The following is a 23,466-nucleotide window of genomic DNA, read 5'->3' as shown; positions in this document are numbered from 1 at the left end:
ATACTATTAAATAATAACAGAAAAGTTTTCTGTGTCTCTTTTGTCTCATTTTTGAAGCAGAATATAAATTAAAATACACATTTCACTTTTACTGATCCTGCTTTTCTCTGAATCGTTCTTATTAAAATAGATGAATCGTGTTAAATTACGTTACATTAAGTTAGTAAATGTGTTTTCGCACTTAGGAGGAAAAAAAGGCCTAATTTTAGATTGACAATAAATGTAATAATTTTCATAGTATTTTTTCCATATCTTATTTAGAAGCCCAAAAATTGAATAAAGAAATTATAAAATATATAGACCAATTGTTGAGTTATAGAATCTAATAAGCTAAAGTTGTTATAAAATTATGAATAAAAAGTTACAAGATGGATAAGTTATGAAATTAATGAAGCATAGAATGAAAGGATAAATATATATAGCAAAATATATGATAAAATTAATTAGGAAACAATTAAAACGAAGGTGAGTAATTTCAGATATATACAAATAATAGTGATAGAAGCAAGAAAAATGGAAAATATCGGAATTTTCCCTGACAAATTTAAGAAACATTAAAAAAAAGTTAAGCAGCCACAACTTTTATATAAATATGATTTGATGTTATAAAAAATAAATTAACTATACGAAAATAGTAGTGAGTATGTCATAGATTTGTTTCTTTATGTCATGGCTTTACTAAAAATATTTTTTCCCCTTGTTTTCATAATAGCACGCATTTTACAGAAAATATTTGAACAAGTTTAATGAAAATATTTTCAAATTTTTTTAAAGACTCTTATGAAGGAAATATTGTCAATCAAAAGTTGTTCTGTATAAAATATATGCAATTTTTTTAAGATATTGCAAGCATTTTGAAGAATACATATTTTTTCCAAAATAGAAACAATTGAAAAAACCTGGCAAAAATGAAGGAAATGAAAATAATTATTTTTCAAACTGCGTAAATTCTTTTTTTAATAGTTTTATCTTTAAAAATATGTACACTTAATAATGTGATGATTTATATAGGGGATTATTTTTTTAAACTTTGTTTATTAATTAAGATATTCAAAGGAAATTGATTATTCTGAAGATATAAATATTTTATTACTCCAGATTTTTATTTAATTTACAAGAATAGTTTCTATTTGAAAATTTTTTTAACCGAAATATGTATGCAATTAACTGAAATAATTGTGTGTATGTAAATTTTTCTTCCTCTTTCTTTATAGAAGGACGAAGTATTTTGTTCTCGATATTTGAATTTTTCTAGTCTTAAACGAGGATAAAATTTTAACTTAATTCAACAAGCAACTTCTAAAAATATCCATGAGCGCGAAGATTCGTTTATGACTTTTGCGAGTGCTATATTGAGGCGAGCGTAGGGTTGCCTCTGAGTGAGGGTTACTAGATAAGGCGGTGAAACAGTTGACAAATAGAACCGCGGCGAGTGGAGGTGCCCGGGAGTCGACAATGTGTAAAGTCGCAGTCTGGTTGGTAGGACGTTGGACGTGTGTTCATGAGAAAGTGAGTTCGAATCCCGCCGGCCAAAGATTTTCAACGTATTAAATGGTGAGGGGTGCTTGTTAAATCTGACAGTGTCCCAAAGTCCTATAACAAATCAATATACTTGGGGGTACTGAATTAGAATTAGAGCGTTTTCTGATTCAGGTAAAAATTACGATCTGTAGATGAATGGAGTAGGTTTGAGTCTTTCCTGTAAAACAGGCTGTGACGTTTGTGTGGCTTATTTTTGACAATAGATGGTGCCGCTGAAAAAAGAAAAAAAAACACACCCTCTGCCTTAGAAATACAATTGACTTAAATCAGCCTTGCTGGCAAGTAGCACAAGTAACAACAACAACAATTATTTTGCTCTATTCAGTGGCATGTAGATATGTGAGGATGTCGATCCAGGATGCTTGGAACAAACTTATGGATTAGGAATGAGGGTTATAATAATGTAATGTCTGGAGATGAAAAAAGAAACTTATTAAATTAAGGGGGAAAATTTTTTGAAGGATGTATTTTTGTACCCTTACTTTCAAAAATGGAATAAAACTATTTTTCCTGTATCAAGAAATTGAAGGATTAGCATATGAATGAATTTAAAAACATTAGAAATTTGGATGTTTGTATTTAATACTATAATTTAACTTCAAAATACAATAAAGATAATTAAAATCGTAAAAAGGGATAAATAATTATTTTCAACTCAAATGGACTTATTTCACTTTAAAAAATAACCGCTCATTTATAAAAATTTTAATTCGTTTTAATGTAAATGTATTTAGATATTTCTTTTTCGTAAAAATTTATTATTTTCAACAAACATTTTTAAATGTAAAAAATATTTCAATTTCAATGGTCATCATTAAATTTGTTTGATAAGCATATTAATAAGATTCTTAAAAATATTTTACTTGAGTATTTATTTAGTATTTTCGCCATGAATGGGGACAAACAATAGATAGGCCTGGAGGAAAATTCTTGAGAAGGCCATGGCCCACCCAGGACTGTTGCACCACCAAAGAAGATTTACTTAATAAAAATTATACTAGTAAGCTAATTACAGATTAAAAAGTTTTAGTATACTTAAGTTGTCTAAAGTCTTTTGTATATTTAAATGGATAGATGTTAGGGGTTGCTGCCTCACACTCTGAACTTCCCTGCTATCAATTTAATTATTGTGGGAAATTAGAATTTCCGGTTTGATTATTATTGCTATAACAAACTAGAGGATGTTCTTATTTATTAAAGCAATTTTTTCCCATGTAATAAAGAAAAATAATATCTTGTAACATGTAAAAAGAGAGAGGAATAATTTATATTGTATTTTTTGTATTTAAAGAAAAATAATTAGAAATATTGGAATGTATTCGAGAAAGACACCAATTCTTTTTAACAGTAAATATCGACATATATTATTAAAACAATATAAATTTAGTTATTTGTAAAACGAGTTTAAGGTAAATGAATAACATATCATAAATATAGTTTATTAAAAGTATCAAAAATATTTTACTACACATAAAAAATGTTATTTACAATATACATTAAATTTAATTTAGGACTTTATTACAAATCAAATCGGTTCATTTCTTTCAGTTGGCTGTTTCTTTCTTGAGAAATATTCTTTTAAGACTACAATCCTGCTTTTCAGACTTCCTTCTTGGTAAGTTGGACTGATTGGTAAAAGATTAAACATAGTGTGTTTCTCTAAGTATGAAGTAATGCCTGGAATGTTGTATGTTTTTGGTGCTAAAGTTATACTAGTGCTGCTATATACCTCGCCTTGTTTGCGCCAAGCAATAAGACCTCTTTCCTTATCTGTACCTGTTAATTTAAAAAAAAATAATAATTTTTTTTAGTTGATTGCATTCATGTGCTTTACTTTTATACCCATCTATTAATATACACATTCATAATTGTTCTTTTGATTGATATATAAAACAAAGAATTTCAAAATAATTATATTAAAAAATAATTAGAAAATAATTATATTTGAACAATCAAGACTTAAACTTACGACTGATTAAATACCTACATCAATCCTTCTTTATATATATATATATATATATATAGTGATATATATATATAATAGTGATTTTTATCATAGGATAATTATTTTTTATTTCGAAATATCACTAGGTAAAGAAATGTGTCCTGAAGAGAACCTTTCTGTTTTTTCCATTAAAATTTATTCATTTTATTTTCTAATTGTATTGGGTGCAAAACTTTTCAAATAGTATTATTAATATTGCAAAACTTTTCAAATATTAAAGTTTTCTTCATTTCGTAAAAATTTTAGCAATTCTGTGTAGTTTCTGTAAATTAAAAAAATTGGAATTTTGAAATAATTTTTAATTTAGCGAAGTCTTTTCGAAATATGATCCAATATTTTACTGTTCCGTTAATCTAAACGCTCCTGAAGTTTTAAATCTTCTCTTTTGCCTTTGTAAGTACAAAACACGAATCTACGTGAAAAAAGAACTCATCTCAACTACTACACGACGCCCTTTTTATTCCACCAAAATCGTCGCAAGAGACAGATTTTTCGTTTCATTATCTTTGCATTTCTTCTCGCTATATTGATATTTTATATTATTTGTATATAGCTGTTTTATAGTGCTTACTATTTTTATCCCCTTATGAATGCATTTACCTTTACACTGTTTTAGAGTATTCACCATTTTATCTGATTTTATTTTGCTTTTCAATCTTTTAAAAACATATGTTTGGCGCGGCATGTCCTTTTTTGGAATTTGTACTATTTACCTGGAGTTTCACAAAAAAGCGAATTTACCTGGAATGATGTTGTCCATCAAAAATCCGATGAATCCTCCAACGAGCATATTTGTACTCAGTAGTATAGTGAGAGCTTGATCAGCAGCTTGGTTACCTGAATCAAAAAGTTAAACAATTTCAGGAAGAAAGAAGTGTGCATAGGAGTGAAAAGGAAGGGTAGCCAAAATCACATTTTTAAATAAAATATCGAGTTTAATTTTTTTAATCAATTATTGATATATTTCTTGAGACAACACATTTATGTGTTCTCTTCAGTCAGGAATATTGGGCGAATGAGGGTTTAGCGACGACTTCTAATTTATATATTTATGTATTCAAAATTCTACGAATGAATTTTTTATGTTTTTCGTTTTCTATAAATTCTAAGTTTGATTCAGTTCATTTAGAAAATATTGTCCAACTCACGCTCTTTACATCACATATATTACATTCAAAGAATAACAAAATACATTGTTGCAGTAACACTGACGATAAAAATGGGCTACAGGTGGTGTAGAGGAGAACTTTGCATACTTTCACCATTTGCGTGTGGAGAGTCATGGAAGAAGGAAGTAGGTTAGTTTCTATCTTGATTTTCAAAGAGTTTAAAAACTTCTAAGTTATGGAACTGAAAACCCATTTAACATAGTTCTAAAACAAAGCTTGTAAAAATTAAAAAAGAAAGTGTTTTTTAACAATTAAATTACGAAAAATATTAAGAAAGGGGAAAATATCGTAGTACATTCCTATACAACGGAGGAGGGGCCGGGATAGCGTGCTTGGTAGGGCACCGGGCCCATGTCCAAAAGGTCATGGATTCGATCCCCACCGCACCGGCTGAAGACTCCCCCCGTGTAGTAAATGGTGACTGATGCAAAATCTGTCGAGTCAAAATCCTCCATATTCCCGTGACAAATCAAACCTCTGGGGGTACTGATCCAGGAATTACTTTGTCTTCTGGATTTTGTTCAAAATTACAAGGCTACGGAGTTGGACATTAGTAGTCGCAAACCCAAAATTGGGTCTGCTGTTCAACGACGGATATAAAACAAAATAAAATATACAACGGAGGAGGGAAGGGTCAAGTCAGAACCTTTCTTCTTCCCAGATGGCGTATTGGAGCGTTGCTATCGCTAATAGGATGGATATGCGTCATCTACTAATGGAAAAAAAAATATTTCAAAACAATTTTCAATGAAAATAATTACCCGTGTCGATAAATTCTGGATTCGACTGGATCCATTTAGGCAGGCAGAGACCCATGAATATCGAGAATCCGAGGACAAAGAGATTCCGAGATGAGTTCAGATCTACAAAATGAAGAGTAGAAAGACCAACAGCCGTGATCATGGAAAACATTATGCAGAATATGCCACCCAGAATGGGACCAGGAATGGTCACGAAAATGGCTCCAAATTTTCCCAACATTCCGAACATAATCATCAATATACTCCCGTATTGTATCACTCTGCGACTGGCCACCTGTAATAAATAAATATGACATTATTTATTGACATTCTTACAAGACTAATCCTCTCGATTTAACTTTTAATTGATTAGCAGTCTTTCTTATTTATCAATAATCTTTTTTGCTTCTATCTTGTGGATATTGCTCTCTTCTCTGTTACCCATCGCTTTAAGAAGCTCTGTACTTTGATTTCAGTTACAAATGTAAACATTTATATAATTAATAATTAGAAGACAGAACTATCATGTTTTTGGTTCATAAATCTTAATTATTTTGTGCTACCATTTTTTTTTCCAACTTTCAAAAATGTAACCGTCTTTTTAAAAGGACGCTAGGTACTAGTGGGTTAAAATCATTAAATTAATTTTTTTTAATCGATAGAAGGTTTTTGATTGGTAAAACCTTATTTTTACTTCAGCAAATTACCTTAGTAATGCCAATAGCCCCGATGTTTTCACTGAATGAAGTGGTTCCACTCGCCGTACCAAATAGTCCGGCAACGATGCATCCTATACCTTCTATCAAAATCCCTCTGTTGATGGCATGTTTTGGGGGTGATTCAGCTCCTGACAGCCGAGCACAAGCATAATAATCGCCAACTGATTCTATTGCTGATGCCAGGACGCCAGCCAAAACACCTACCATTGCTCCTGATGTGAACGTTGGCATTCCCCATTGACCTGCATTTGAAAGATCATATGTTATTATTGTTTGATAAAGTTGAGTACAAATTTAACTCATTTGCATTACCCAAAACTAACCCATTGTCCTCATAGAAGGACAGTTCAATTTTTTTTGAAAAGTAAAAAGGATCTAACATGTGTATTTTATTATTAATATTTATTTACAATTATAAGATATATATAATGTACAAAGATAAGATATTTTTTTCAACCATATTGATAATACTATAAATATATTACCTTTTTTTTTCTTTTTTCAACTATGTATTTTTCATATATAGACTCTTCTTACGATTAGGCATTAATGGGTTAAGCCCTTGACGCAAAATTTTTATAAAACATATTTTCATAATTTTTTCATAACTTTTTATTAGTTTAGGTCAAAATAAGTGAAAAATATTATATTTTGCATTTTATTAATTTATGGTTATGAATTACGGCATTAAACACCTGTGTCTCTTTGCGTTAAAGTTAAAATCCTCCAAACACGACATACCTCCAAACAAAATTTTTCAAATTTGCATTTATTTACGGTTATTTAGATAAGACAAACAATTATTAATCTTTGAAATTTTTTTAAATTTACAAAATCAATTATTGATGAATTTAAGAATACGAATAAAATATTCAAACTACTTTTTGTCAAACATCAAGTAATCTCATTGTGATACAACTTCACATTTAGTTCTTTTCTTTAATTAATGAATCCTCATAAAGTTATTATTTTGTTGTTGTTGTTCTAAATATAAACAAAGACAAATTCTGAAGGGATTCCCTTTCTCAGACATCGCACTATAGTTATGCATTTACATCAAACAACGTGAGATTTTAAATTTCATGACTTTCCAGTACCTGACCAAATAGATTCGATGAATCGGTCAGTGCAGCTCTGCGTGTTAGTGCTCCGTTCCACCAATATTGTAATTTAAAACTTAATGTTTCTAATATATCGTGGTAGATGTATCTCTAATATAAAACTAACAAAATGAATCCATTGTTTTACCACTTATTTTTACTAACTAATCATTCTAATTTTAACCATGAAGTCGACAACTACCATATTAAATACCTTGGTCTGGTCATTAACAGTAAATTTAATTGGAAAGATCACGCCAAAACAGTTATCAACAAAGTACAAGCAGACTGCCACAGATTACAAATCCTTCTTCAGAACCCAAAAATGAAACTTAGACTTAAACGTTACTACAATGATCCGTCCCATCCTGACTTATGCATCTCCAGCTTGGTGCAACATCTCCACATCACTCCTTAAAAAACTCAAAACGTGCCAGAACAAAATCCTCAGGAAAATAACAAAAGCAAGATGGTTTATCAGAAATTAAAACATACATCGCGACCTCAACATAGATTCTTTAGATCATCATATTGCAAAGCTAAATTTCAGATTTTTTGAAAAAACCATAAATTGTGACACCGCAGGATTCAACGAAATTTTTACTTTTGAAAACTTAGGAGAAGACCTCAGGCCGATGGCAGCTTACTTTTGTAGTGACGTAATTTTATCTAAAATTCAAAATATTTAAATTCCTTTTACTCCAACTGCATTCCAATTATCAGAAAGAACCACCCTAAAGATCACAATTCAAGACGAATGGGAAAAAGGCCGCTAACGGCCCCAGGCTCCCAGATAAATATTGATGATGATGATGACAACTATCATATTAACTTATGGATACTTCTAAAGAGAGTAAATGACTATTAAGATGATCCTCGACTCGGGAGTATACCATTCACCAAATTACATTAGTACTCTAGTCGTTCCATAAGCCCCTAAGGTCCCAAAAGTCTAGTCGCTCAAGGGCTAATTAGACAGATGAAGAAGGTTGATGCAAGTAATGAGATGGTCTTGTTGGTACTTAGTTCTGGTTTCCACAGTATTTATGAGAAGATTCATTGTCAAGTTAGTCGATTTAACGATCGATTTCTTTAATAAATCAATTCGTACCCACTTTTTTTTTTATATGAAACTTTTTTCATTTTACATTATTCAGTAACCCCCTTGACTTTTATGAACGCCTCCTATAACTTAAAGCATCCACACGGTTTCTTATAGATAGTCTGATCAGACCACTGTGAAAATAAACCAATTTACGAAAGAGCTATTTAATAGAAAATCTATTAACAATTGGAAGGTGTTAGCAAATATATATCCAAAAATTTGTTTAATTTAGGAATATGATTGGTTTGTCTTATTTATTTGTCAACCACTACAGATTCAATACTCAAACATATATGATAAATTTCTCTTAATTCCTTTAAAAATAGAATTTGGGTTCATGCGCACAACTGGTTCACTATTTAAATAGTCTACGCCGACTAATAAAAAAACCGTGTGGAGGCTTTCTGATGTAGCAGGTGATGGTAAATGCTTGGTTCAAGTGCCCAGCTAAATTTGACAAGCAAAGTGGTTTGTTATATTAAAAAACTTAAAATGTAGGTAACGTAAGAAAACTTCCGCTTGATTTAAACGTTTATGAGCTACCATTCTTTTGATATTTTAATTTTTCTAATATTTACAATGTTAGTTTTTCTAATGTATACAATACACTGTCAACAAAGTTACATACAAAATGGTTATGCTTTGTTACATACACTGAAAAGTGGTCATCGATAAAGATAAAATCAAGGTAAAATGTTCCTATTTTAGCTACCATTTTGGCTTTTAAAATTCATAATAAGTTAATTTCAATAAATAATGTGTTATTGTCGGGAGGAAATATATATTCTGGAAAAATAGTTGGGCGATAATAAGCATCTTGCTATCACTTGGTCTGTCTTATTAATACAAACTCTTACGAAAAATTTCGTCTCACGCTAGCGCGGGATCGGCTGCGAAAATGTTAGAAACCACATATAAGAACCCTGATATAGTTATGCCTTATTTTTTAAAAAGCCTGACAAAATTTATAAAATTGCTAATACCTTTCGCTCTGCTTTCTAACTATCACTTATGAAAAATATTTAAAGAAAATCGTAAAAGTTGGCGGCCATGTAATTAAAAATCTGGGTATTGCTCACCTGGATATGGAATTCTTATCCAGGGACTTGCTCTTAAAATAGATAATCGACTGTCTGTTCTCGCAGGATTCTCCTCAGAGAAAACTCCAGTGGCTGTGAGAATTGCGCATAGAGACCATGACATCAGGATAGTCAATAGAACCTACATAAAATAGAAAAACATACATTATAAGAATATTTTCTCTAATGTACAGTGCGCAAAATAAAAAACGAACCACCCTGAATGTTTTTGGATCTATGATCGAATCTTCACGTTGATCGAATCACTCAGTCTTAAATGTCTATGGGAGTGATCTCAAATATTGTATTAGTGCAGACGGTATTTTATTCTAATTAGTACAAAAACGTACTTTCTCTGAATAAATATACTTTTTTTGTGTGACGGATTTCAATATCTGATTTTCAAAATATAGGGGTTGTCGTAATCTGGGAAATATGGCCCCCATAGTTTGGTCATGAGAACGTTGCTAAGTTTGCACCCCTTAATGTTAATTTTACTTAGTATATGAGTATTTCACCATCTTAAATTTTTAGATCTGCAAGGTCTAACTTAACACGTTCACGCCGGGGTGACCCACCGGTGGGTCTCGCTAGATTTTCTCATCTTGGCGGCGCACCAGAGTAAAAACTGGTAACAAATAAATTTCTTTTTTTAGTTTTTTTCCGGGAATAATAAAAATCCATAACTACCAATTGTTTTTAACGGATGCAATTTTTATATTGAATTGCTTCTTCGCCGTGGTAAATTTCCTTACAGTGAATTGTTATTGTTGAGAATAGATTAACTCCTCCCAAATATTATCTAATATTCTTCTACCAGTATTTTCTATTTTCCCGGACAAGTATTTTCACTTTTCCCGTCGTGAACATGTTAAGCAAATTGAAAACTTTTAGTACTCAATTATGAAATTCGTTTATCCAAAGATAATTTCATGCAAAAATTAGCCTTCAGTAAATATTTTATTATTTATTTTTTATTATTTTACTTAATAATAACCGAAAGAAGTTTGAACTGTAAGGTATATAATTTTTTAAATCATTTTAAAGAATGCAATTTTATATAGCTAAATAAAAAATTTGAATAAAATCGGTCGAATAGTTCCTGAGAAATTACATTTTAAAATTATGGCTTTTTTAAAATTTAATTTCTCAGAAGCTATTTGACTGATTTCGATCAGATTCTATATTTTGCCTTGTAAAATTGCATTCCTTATAAAGTGATGTTACATATGAACGTTTCTATTACTTATATGTAATTGTGGGAAAAATATTTTAAAAACAAGTCAAAATTGTTAATCAGACATTAGAACACAAATTTTACTACCTGTAGGAAAAATTTCATACCTAAGTGCAGTAAGTTTACATCTCTGTTAATTCCCAGATACAAAACAGTCTTATCTACCATAATGTATTATTTACCCTTTCGTTACGAGCTTCGTATTTAGTCGGCATCCATAGGTCTCCTTATGTTTACGAGCGTTATATTTACCCGCCGTCTGCGTAACTTCTACCTTGTGTGTACGAGCGTCATATTTCGTACACACAAGGTAGAAGTTACGCAGAAATTTGTCTGCCTTGTTTAAAAATTTATTATACTAAATTAAATTATTAAAATTAAAAAAAAAAAAATACTTTTTTTATAACAGTCGTTGAACAGCCGACCCAATTTTGGGTTTAAAACTACTAATGTTCATCTCGGTAGCCATGTAATTTTGAACCCAATCCAGAAACAACTCCTGGATCAAGTATTGGGAGAAATTTGCCTTCGTGAATGATTTTTTGAGGGAACTAACCCGCATTTTGCGTTATATAGTGAGGAAAACCACGAAAACCTCCCACAGTTAGAATGACGGCAAGGGAACTGTAACCCATGATCCGTATACCACTGATGATATTTTATGCCAGCACTGTGGTCTTTGCGAGTCTAGTGCGGAATTCGTATCGACCAATCATCGATGGGATTCGAACCCGGTTAACCTCATCGGAAGGGGAATGCTCTATCCTCTGAACCACCACGGTTCTAATTATAATACCTTTTTTTTTATATAACCGTCGTTGAACAGTCGATCCAATTTTAGGGGTTTACGCCAACTAATGTTCAGCTCCATAGCCTTGTAATTTTGAACCCCATCCAGCTGACAAGGGAAATCCTGGATCAAGTACGGGGAGAAATTTCGAATCCGGTTCACCTCATAAGAATGCGAACGCTCTATCCCCTGAGCCACCACGGCTTTAATTATAATACTTGTAAATATATAACACTCGTTACATAACACTTAAATAAGAAAATCCGAACATCAGCTTATCAACACGCAATATTCAACGTTCTCCGCAAGGTGCATTGTTCAGTAGCGTCATTTCAGTAGAGAGGCCTGCAATAACGTAAAGATTAAAAAAAGGATTTAAAATTAGGAGTGAAGGTGTATCTAAAGTTTTAAGGTATTGTTTTAACCGCTCAAGAGCATCATGATTTTTGATTGATTCGATTTTTATTTTAAGAAACTAGAAGAAAGACAAAAACTCAGGCCCATTTATACATCCGATTCACTCATTCATAGATTGTAATTTTGACTTGAACCAGAGAACGATCAATCTCCAATTCCGTACCTCCAGTGGCATTGGTTTATTATAGGAACTTGGAGGACTTTGTGACCCCACAGATTTAACGTGCACCAGTCACCATTTACTACACTAGGAGTCTTCGGCCGGCGAAGATCGAACCAACGACCTCTTAGACATGTGCTTAACATCCTACCAACCAAGCTATATCGACTTATAAGAAGTTTTGATTGGTAAAACTATTAGAAAACGGTTTAAATAGGCTGTCGCAGCCCTGGTGTTTTTTAAAGGTTAGTTTTGCCCCTAGTGTAGGTTAAATTCTTTTATGTGTCATTTGGTAAGTGGTGTTAGAGTTAGATTACGTAAATTAAAATCTTTTAATATAAATCAACGCATCTAGCGTCATTTTTACTGAATTTTTTCAACTTTTCAATCAATGTAGCCATAAAATAGAAACGGACTAGAGGCGTGATGGTTGGTATTTTCTGAGTTTATAAATGGCAGAAATACTCACAGGAAAGAGTTTGAAGAGAGGAAACTTTCCAAACGTCCACCCAGTCTTTTCATTATACGTGGGATAAGGCATACAAACATCTCGCAAACATTGTGAAAATAAAATCATCAACAGCATTGTTCTGAAAAGAAAACAGTCAATTGTTTTTTAGAATAGTCCTTCAACTTCAAACTGATTCGCAATGAATTACTTAATTTCTCTCACAGGTAGAGAAAGATAAGATCTGTACGTCTGCTTTCAAAATATTTCGATGCTTCGAGTTTACATTCTGTAATGTTTTTGTTTTATTATACACCATATTCATTCACTTTTTAAGTTGTAGGAAAATGTTTCCTTTCGAGAATTCATTGCGAAGAATACATTATGAAAAATATGATTGTAGGGAATACCGGGCAATGGCACTGAACATTAAAGAAAACACTAGTATAGAAAATACTGGGCTAGTGCTTTATCAATTACTTAAAAAAATTAATTAGTATAATAATGTAAAATTTAAAAAAAATTACTAAATGTAACAAATTTGAAACGTCGAAACCATATTGGGATTAAGGGCAAGTAATGAAAAGATTTTGTACATGTACCGAGATAGGTATGTGTAGTAGAAATCTAAGCAGTTATGCTATATCAGTATAGTACTCTTTTTTTTATTAAATGGATTTGAAGGAAATTTCGAGCAAATGTAACGTATATTATGGGGATAAAGTTACCGTAAAAACAAAGTTCGAAATTTTGCCACTAGATGGTGGTGTTCTTCTAAACTTTAATGTAAATTATGCATACATGCAACCAATTAACCAACAAGGTATGCACGTAAATAACAAAGGTGTGTAATTTAATGAAATATTCTGTTATTGAATTTTGTGATGTTATCATTCTTTTTGTTGCGCTAAAGTTGCTACCTGATGGCGAAAATCGAATTATTTTTTCAACAGAAACTTTGTCTCCATGATCTAAGTAAACAGATTTTTGAATTTGTTTTTGTTTCGGATCTTTGCAAACTGGAATTAGGAGACTCTGATTACAGTAAGTTAAATTTTAAAAACCTTGTACATAGGGACACAATTATCTTATTTTCTCCCATTAAACGAATTTCAATTGAAAGAACAAATGAAAATCAATATTTTTTTCATATCAAAACATACATTATTTCGTGGCCTAATTGATGAAAAGTAATAAGCCCAAAAATTAGTTTTGAGTGGCTAATTCATGAATAAATAGGATGATAAGACTTACAACATAGAAATTCCCCAGTTTCCCGATGCAGAATGAGCTGCTTCGGCAAATAGAGAGAGGCCCACAAGACTTATGGTTGGTACGATGGCCAAGGGAGTGATCCAATTGAGAAGAAATCCCATGATTCCAAAGAATCCGATGGCCACTTCACATACGGATGCACCAATGATAGCACCTTGTACCTAGAATATATATTTCGTATAAAGTATATGTCTTAAGCTAATTGGAAAATCTTATTCTGCGCAAACTGCCAACGTTATTGCAATAAGACTAACAAATGACGCCAGCAATTTGCCAAATTTCCCGAGTTACCTACGACATATATAAAAGAAGGCTAATAAAGAAAAACTTGTTTTTACTTTCATAACCAAAATATTTTAATTTATAACCGTCGTTGAACAGCCAACCCAATTCTGAGTTTACAACTATCATTAACTCCGTAGCCTTTTAGTTTTGAACCCGATCCGGAAGACAAGGAACTTATAGATCAAGCACTAGAGATAAAAAAGCCTTCGTGGAGCACTTTTTTGATAGATCTAAACCGCATTTGCATTACACGGAGAGGGAAATCATGAAAATCTCACATGGTTAGCCTGACGGCAAGGGGAATCTAACTCATTATCCGTATATCACTGAGGATATTTTTCACTGAGTTCGCGCTGTGGTCGCATCGACCAGCCATCGCTGGGATTCAAACCTGGTTGATTTCATTAGGGGGAGAGCACCCTATCCCTAAACCACCGCCAACATAGAAATTCCCCAGCGATTAGAGAAGCGATAATAATCGCGGCTCTAACCTAAATGTTTCAAAGCAATACAGTGCTTTAAAACATGCTATGAAAAACAGTGAATAAAATCATGAATTTTAATTTATCTTGGCCAATTAACCGCCATAACTCTCTCGTGTACTTTTTCCAAAATAATTTGAATGAAACGAATTCCTAAATGAAAAAGTTTTTAACAGATCTAAGATACTATATCATCACTAATTTCCAAATCTGCAATTGGCTCCTCTTTAAAGCTTCAATTTTTATGCAATTTAATAATAAATTCCCAACCAGTATTTCTTGAAAATCACTAGAGTGAATTCTAAGTGAATTCTAACTNGGCAATTGTAGTTCAAGATGAGCTTTCGATGACGTATACTATCAAACTCACAAATGGACCAATCATAGGTTAGCGCTGATTTCAAGCTGACGGCGTCCTGTCCTAAGAAACCAGGCCTTAAGTATCCTCATCTCTCTGTTGCGTAGGACGTGGCAGTAAGAAAGCGATAATATTCGATATGTATGTAATAAAACATTTGAGCAAGATCGTTTGAATAGTTTCAGAGAAATTGAATTTTAAAAATACGACTTTTTCAAAATTCGATTTCTCAGAAACTATTCGACTGATTTCGCTCATATTTTGAAAAATTGCATTATTTAAAGTGATGTGAAAAATGGTATACCTTGTAATTCGAAATATTTTTGACCACTAGTAAATAATACAATAAAAAATTGTAAATATTAACTAAAAGTTATATTTCGTATGGAATTATCTCTTGATTAACGAATTTTATAATTGTGTGCAGAAAGTTTTTAATTCGCCTAAAAATTTCTCGAGATACGGCGAAATGTGTAAAAAGTAAAATTAATATTAAGGGGTTCAAACCTTGGACCGCTCTCCTGACCAAACTATGGGGACCATTTTTCCCAAATTGCGGCCACCGCCTATGTTTTGAAGGTTCAGAAATTCGAATCCTTCGAAAGAAAGATTCGTTTAAAGTGCGTTTTTGTGTCTTATTTTGTAACTTAAAATATCGTTTATATTTACTAATTAACAAATTTAAGATCACCCTTTTGAACCATTAAGATTGAGTCCTAGAACGTGAAGATCCGATCATTAGATCAAAAGTTATTAAGGGTGTTCCATTTTTTATTTTGAGCACTGAACGTTTTTAAACCTGTACTGCCAAGCAATAAAAAATAAATATTGTTGTTGTAGTTGTAGTTCATTTACGTCGCACTAGAGCTGCACAGTGGGCTATTGGCGACGGTCTGGGAAACATCCCTGAGGATGATCCGAAGACATGCCATCACAATTTTGATCCTCTGCAGAGGGGATGGCACCCCCGCTTCGGTAGCCCAACGACCTGCACGCGAAGTCGAGCACTTTACGGTAGCACAGTTTAACGAGGACCAATACCGCACACCCTCGGTCCCTACGCAGACTGATCCAAGTGGTCACCCACCCGCACACTGACCGCAGCCAGTGATGCTTGACTTCGGTGATCTGCTGGGAACCGTGTCTTAACGATCAGTCCACTGCGGGACAAATAAATATTGAGACTTATTTATTTGACATTTCTGTATGATAAGCTACCTATTGCAAAAAATATTTTTCAAAAATAAATTGTGTTTAATCAGTTTTTGGAAATTATATTTTAGCGCTCCTAACATTACATCAAACCACTTTTCCCGAAATTTATAGTGTAGCACTTGCGTTGTTTTTTCAAATGCACGGCCGTATACGTTCTTTATACGTATACGTTTTCGGAAATTGTATTTCAGCGTTCCTAACATTACATCAAACCACTTTTCCCGAAATTTATAGTGTAGCACTTGCATTGTTTTTTCAAAAGCACGGCCGTATACGTTCTTTATACACTTGTTCATAAACTAAACTAAAAATAGCGTTTAGAAAAAATCTGTAACTTTGGGAACAAAATTATTTTCTGAGTTGAAATCCCCACATCGGTTAGATCAAGTACTTGTATAAATGCAACAAAATTTTTTTTCCCCAGTGCAGTTATTTATTTTGCAGCATGACATTTCGAAAGGAAAGAAAAAAAGAAAAAAAAATCTCCTCTAATTTTTCTTGACCTCGGGACTGACCTCGGCGTGATCATTAGATTATTTTTTATTTATTTTTTTTATTTATTAAACATTTTACAAGAAATTCAAGATACTTTTTAGCCACTACCGTTTAGATCGAGTACTTGAATCAATCTAACAAAAAATTTGCTCCCCAGTGTAATTTGTCTCAAAAATAAGACTTTTGCTAAGTTTCTGTTGCTTTTTTTTCTAAATTATTAGAATAAAAGTAATAATGTAAATAATTTAAGCAGCTACTGATTAAATATATTACTTCTCTCATTCGAGGCATCCATATTTCTCTTCGTTCTTCTATAGTCAAAGTAGAGTTTAGATCCATGGGAGGACACTGCCATTCTGGTAGATTCATGATAGCAAATATCGGTACTAAAAATGCCATGGAACTCCCCTGTACTATAGGCAGTCTAAAAATAAATAATAGATAAAAAATAAACTTCAAACACAAAATGCACTTAACCCTTTTTATAGGGCCACTTTTTTATAGTACTTGTTGTTTTAAAATATTATTGCGTTGGAGATTGATTTATAGAAAGAAATTTATATCTTATTACCTAAAATTAATTCAATTTTTAAGACCTATGCTTTTAGTTGGGTGGTGGATACGGGTTTCTCAAAGTTTTACCTTCAGTAAAGAATTGGTCATAAATTTCAACTTCTGAGCTCATAAGAAACGGAGTTTATAAATGCTGTGCTTATAAGTACAAATTAACTCGATAAGAAATGATCAAATGAACGAACGCATGACACAAAAGAGAAAATAGCACCCCAGTGTTGGCTTTGGTTCTTAAACCCACGCTAACCTTTACTGTTACCCACCATTTATGTGAACAAAGTTTTTGGTATTTTTTAAATGTATTTTTTGAAGGTATTTTTTAAATGTATTGGTATTTTTTAAATGTATTTTTTGAAGTTATCAGCAGATGGCAGCACAAATTATTGGGGGAAAATAGCTTCCCTTCGACATTTAAAAGTTAGTGAAGGTAGTGCGAAGTGTATTTTCCACGGCCCTACAAAGGGCTAAATAATTTACATGCTGTGATTGAAGTTTTTTAATTTTTATGTTTCAGTGTTGCCATGTAAATCTGAGAAGAAGTAGAAACTCGAAAAAAATCTAGGTAAATTCATCAGAGTTATGCTTTTAGAAGTAATTCGACTAGAATAAGTAAAAATATCGAATCACAAACGAACGTACTGACAAAGAAAAAAGTGCAGGAAAACAAAAGCCCCGGGTAAAAAACACATTTTTAATTATAGTGTCAATTTAACATTCAATTCAATTCCGGCCATTGTACCTGAATTTAATGAATTTCAATAATTATTCGAACGTAATTAGGTTTTTTTTTTTAAAAAAATAGTTATTACGTTTTTAATGCCCTATGTAATTTTAATTTTATGTAAATACAATTATATAATGTGCATTAGTATTATTAAGCATCAATTAACAATTGTTTTTTGTGTCGTTAATCCTTGTATAAGTTTTAGTTATAATCAAAAGTGATAAAAGATTTCAATTTTGAACCATTAAAAAAAAAAAAACTAGTTGAAAAAGTATTATAAGTATATTGTTTCCCAATACAATTAGTGTAATTGTTAAAATATTGAATAATTTTGGAATTACTTTTAAGTCCTAGTCGTTTTGTAGCAAAAGTTTTTTTCCGCAAAAATTAAATTGATCTTTATGTACTAAATCTTTACATACTAAATCTTTAGATACTAAATCCTTATATACTAAATCTTTATATACTAAATCTTTAGATACTAAATCCTTACATACTAAATCTTTATATACTAAATCTTTAGATACTAAATCCTTATATACTAAATCTTTATATACTAAATCTTTATATACTAAATCTTTATATACTAAATCTTTAGATACTAAATTTTTATAAATAAAGTTAATCTTTATATTGAAAAATAATAAAAAATCATTAGAATAAATATTTAGTTGCATTAAATTCTGGTATAACTGCCCGAATTGAATCTCATATTGAATTCATATAATTATTAATGAGGTGTTATCTTAGGTGCATTTTTTTCGCGATGTATTTTTTTCTTTTTTTTTTTAAACCAGGCGTTTTTTCCGTTCACCGAAATATCATTAAAAGAAAACTCAGTCCGGTTAATATAGTTTAAAAAGTGTTTTTACCTAACACCGAATGTTGATTGTAGAAATGTGCAAATTCCAGATACGAAAAATGTTGTTGAGACAATATATCCTCGTGTAGGATCATCTTCTGAAATACAAAGATGTGGACATACCAAATACGGATAAGAAACAGTCCCTCCGAGCATCGTTAGATAATGCTGCAAAGGAAGAAAAAATAATTTTACTCTGCAATTTTATACTATTTCATGTGATAGTTTGAAACTTCTGTTACTGAATTTTCAGAATACGGCGGAAGTAACAAATAAATAAATAAATAAACAATATAAATAAACAAATAAATAAAATAAATAAACAATATAAATAAACAAATAAATAAAATAAATAAATAAATGATCAGCAATGGCTCAGTAGTGGTCACCGAATTGTCATTGTGAACTGGGGTTCGAACCACACCGAATGTCCTGCAAATTGTAATGTTATGTCTACTCTCAGCCACTACGGCACGTGTTGTTCAATACTAAACGATCGATAGGTTTTAAGTTGATAGATTTTTCAGACCTAACAATTTAAAATAATGTTGTACGATTTCTGGTCTAATGTCTACTCTCAGCCACCAAAGCTTCTTCACAGTTCCAATCGTATGTCTGCTCTTAGCCACCACAGTAAAGAACCACACTAAATGTTTTACAAATTGTAGCGTTATGTTTATTCATACACAATGTGAAAAACTACCACAATTCGGTAAAATCTGCCGTGTATCTGGCTCTATGAGAATACCAAAAAGCTCGTTAATTTTTACACATAGTCACCAAATTTTTCTACACCGTTTCAGTCATATGTCTGCTCTCAGCCACCAAAGCTTCTTCACATTTCCAATCTTATGTCTGCTCTTAGCCACCACAGTAAAGAACCACACTAAATGTTTTACAAATTGTAGTGCTATGTTTATTCATACACAATGTGGAAAACTACCACAATTTTGTAAAATCTGCCGTGTATCTGGCTCTATGAGAACACCAAAAAGCTCGTTAATTTTTACACATAGTCACCAAATTTTTTTACACCGTTTCAGTCATATGTCTGCTCTCAGCCACCAAAGCTTTTTTTTAGCTTCAGTCTTATGTCTGCTCTTAGCCACCACAGTTAAGAACCATACTAAATGTTTCACAAATTATAGCGTTATGTCTGCTCATAGCCACCAATTTGTTTTTACATCGTTCCAGTCGATCTCTGCTCTCAGCCACTACAGCAAAGAACCACACGGATCGTTTTGTATTGAACAACACAGATTACTTAAGTTAGACTTTGCAGATCTAAAAATTTAAGATAATGTTTTGCAAAGTTTGAAATAAAATTACGTTTTTAAACCGGAAAATAAATTATTTTCTTTTTTTCCATTATAACATAACAAAGATTAGGTCATCAAACAAAATTAATTCTGACCAGTAAGATGACCATGTATGTAATACGATCTCAAAGGGGATTGTAAAAAAATTTCTCTAAAAATTAGGCTACTTTGACAACATTTAAAAAAAACTGCTTATTAGAACTTGAATCACGATTCAATTATAAGTTTAAACTATTGATTTATCATCATAGGTAAAACAATTTTTTTTTCTGTTTCAAAAACAGAAATTTATAAATAAAAGAAAAAATATTTTTACTACCCACTAAAGAAAATTTTTCCTCAATGATCGTACAATTTGGCCTTTCTACCCTTCAAATATTTTATATACAATATTAAATATTTTATGTATTCAAATATTTCATATACAACATTAAATATTTTATATATATTTTAACTACAATTAAGAAGAATCTTGGATTCAACTTCTTTTATCACCTATTCATATCTCCTATAAGTGTTTACGCCAATATGCCTGTTGTGTTTCATGGCATTAATTCATATGAAACTGGATGAGTTCTTAGGAAACTGAAACAGCTAAAAATTGAATATCTAGTCTAGTTCTTTCAATTATAAAATTGTCAAATGTAAGAAGGCAATTTGACTTACCTGGAAACTCAACACAAGACAAACATACCAAGGAGGCACATCATCTATTTTATAAGTAATTTCTTTATTTAAATCTTCATCTTCATCTACTGTACTTCTAGGGCAGTTTTCGGAACACTAAAAAGAATAGCACAATTAAAACAAAATTTTTAATCACAGAATACTGTTTCAAAATACAATATTATTTTTTATCAAAGTCTACTAAGTATCAAAATACAATATTATTTTTTTTTATCAAAGACTACTAAGTATCAAAATAAAATATTCTTCTACCACGAAACTTAAAATTTTTTAATTGTCATTGTTTTCTTGGACTTCATTTAATTTCTTTTCAACATAATCACAACATTATCATTTGAATATATATATATATATATATCCTAGATATTCCTATATATAACCTAGAAAAATTTAAAAAATTTGTAAAATGTATCGGAAGGCTATTAAATTTTAAAAGTTTTAATTTTTCTTTAACTTTGGGACGTAATTAAAGCAGTTTTAACATCTAGTTATTTATTTATTTTTTAAATTTACAGAAATTATTTGCTACATAGAAATTGGCAAAAAAAAAATTTTTTTGCATTTTTGAAATTTTTTTCTGGTTACGTCCGCCTTACTTTGCGAATAAAAGTTAGGCATTATGTTTATGTTTAAACCAATGATATTTTCGTCTGTTACACCTACCATTTCATTTTAAAAAGTTGCAGCTTTCTTTGGNAAAAATTAGTTTATTATTATTATTTTTTTTACTTATTTTTCTGTCAATGAGAAAAGTAAAAAAATGCGAACTTTTTATCATTGGAGGATAAAAAAACGTTTACATTTTCTTCTGTAGACAGTTCGAAACATTAAAACTAATTTTTACTGATTTCTATGTTGCATAATATATTCATAAATTTAAAGCAAATATATGTTTCGAAGTCAAAATTAACCAAATTCCTAAAATAAAAAATAGAAAACTGAAAAATTTTGTGTAGCTGAATTAAACATTTATCGTCACTATTCTTGGGTGGCTACAACCTAGAAAAATTTAAAAAATTTGTAAAATGTATCGGGAGGCTATTAAATTTTAAAAGTTTTAATTTTTCTTTAACTTTGGGACGTAATTAAAGCAGTTTTAACATCTAGTTATTTATTTATTTTTTAAATTTACAGAAATTATTTGCTACATAGAAATTGGCAAAAAAAAAATTTTTTTGCATTTTTGAAATTTTTTTCTGGTTACGTCCGCCTTACTTTGCGAATAAAAGTTAGGCATTATGTTTATGTTTAAACCAATGATATTTTCGTCTGTTACACCTACCATTTCATTTTAAAAAGTTGCAGCTTTCTTTGGTTCCATATTGAATCATGTATACATATGTATCTAGAGTTAAGTGAGAAGGAAGCTTATTATTATATTGCCTCTAGCTCTTTCTGTTAATTCCAACGGCGAGAGAGAAATATTTGCCCAGCTTGAATATTAACAATGAAACAATTTTGTTCTATTTGCTTTATGGAGAAAAGAACCTTTTCTATATATATGACACTGACATATCTGCCAACTTTTACGACCTTCTATCGAGCTTTTTCTAAAGGTAGTGAAATACTTAATAAAGTAATACTGCACGTAATTACTTAATTTTCTTTTCACTATTACTTAAATCACAGTAAGATTTGAATGAATAAGTGCTATAGCTTACAATCTTATGAAAATGATAAATATCAATAAATCGATTTTTTTTTCTTGGTTTTCACATTGTTATTTTCAATTCTCGATTATATTCGAGTGTGAAAAATTATACATAAATTAGGCATATTAGCATAAAGAAAAATTATACATATTAGCATAAAAGGTTAATGAAGTATACATTTTGCTACCAAGAACAATCTTCTGTTAGAAACAGGGATGTCTTAGGCGACTAAAAATGTCAAATGTGGTAGAAACTCGATTAATTTATTCTTCTTCTAATTATTCAATCATAACTAACACTATGACTTATATTTCAAATTATTCATATTGATACATCATATTGATCAATAACATTTTTATTAAGCACTTTCAATAGTAAACTGCAAAATTGCCGTAAAAAGCTGTTAATTTTATTACTTTTTAGTAAAATTCTGAATTTTATTATCACCACTTCTTGCATTTTCAGTAGGCAACTCTATTTGAAGCCAAAATTGGATAAACGCAATGGATATTGATTGCATTATTTAAAAACATGCTTTTTATTCGAAAAGACTAAGACTGATAACACAATCACTTATTCACTCTTTTCAAATAAGAAGCATGTTTTTAAATAATGAGATCTTCGATATTCATTGCAGACTGAGACTGATAACACAATCATTTATTCACTCTTAGTATTTATTTCAAAGAAACAAAAATTTCGTAATTATTGTAACGTATTAATAATGAATATTTTTAAAAAAAAATTTAAGTTATAGGAAAACCAGAAACTCGCCACTTAATTTTTAACACAAGTGTTATCTAAATCATTTTTAAATTTACCCTTCGTTCTTAACACAAGAAATTTAATTTCCACCTGTGTGACTTGCAATGGGTTAAAGAAAGAAAGAAATAATAATAAATGAGAAAACTACTTACGGCACAGTTACCATCTTCCTCTGGCGTTATATCCATAATATTTAAAATTAATAGTACGCCTTCATAAAAGAATAAATATAAATGAAGAGCAAATAATAATTTTCTCTCTTT

The 23,466-nt window shown here is 30.9% G+C and overlaps 1 protein-coding gene across 1 annotated transcript; it reads right to left on the bottom strand.

Moving 5' to 3' along the window:
* Positions 1-2,960: 2,960 nt before the first annotated feature.
* On the bottom strand, positions 2,961-23,466 carry LOC107436342 (solute carrier family 23 member 2; the record flags this gene model as incomplete). Its single annotated transcript, XM_021146233.3, is given in 11 exon segments — positions 2,961-3,318; positions 4,289-4,384; positions 5,478-5,751; positions 6,164-6,417; positions 9,460-9,601; positions 12,533-12,653; positions 13,766-13,947; positions 16,895-17,045; positions 18,791-18,948; positions 20,766-20,882; positions 23,356-23,466. Coding segments are annotated over 11 exon segments (1,782 nt in total). The 3' UTR covers positions 2,961-3,067.

Source organism: Parasteatoda tepidariorum, chromosome 10 (assembly GCF_043381705.1).
Source record: "Parasteatoda tepidariorum isolate YZ-2023 chromosome 10, CAS_Ptep_4.0, whole genome shotgun sequence".
Taxonomy (NCBI): domain Eukaryota; kingdom Metazoa; phylum Arthropoda; class Arachnida; order Araneae; family Theridiidae; genus Parasteatoda; species Parasteatoda tepidariorum.
Note: the sequence above shows the minus strand (reverse complement) of the source record. Positions and strands in the feature narration are given on the sequence as shown.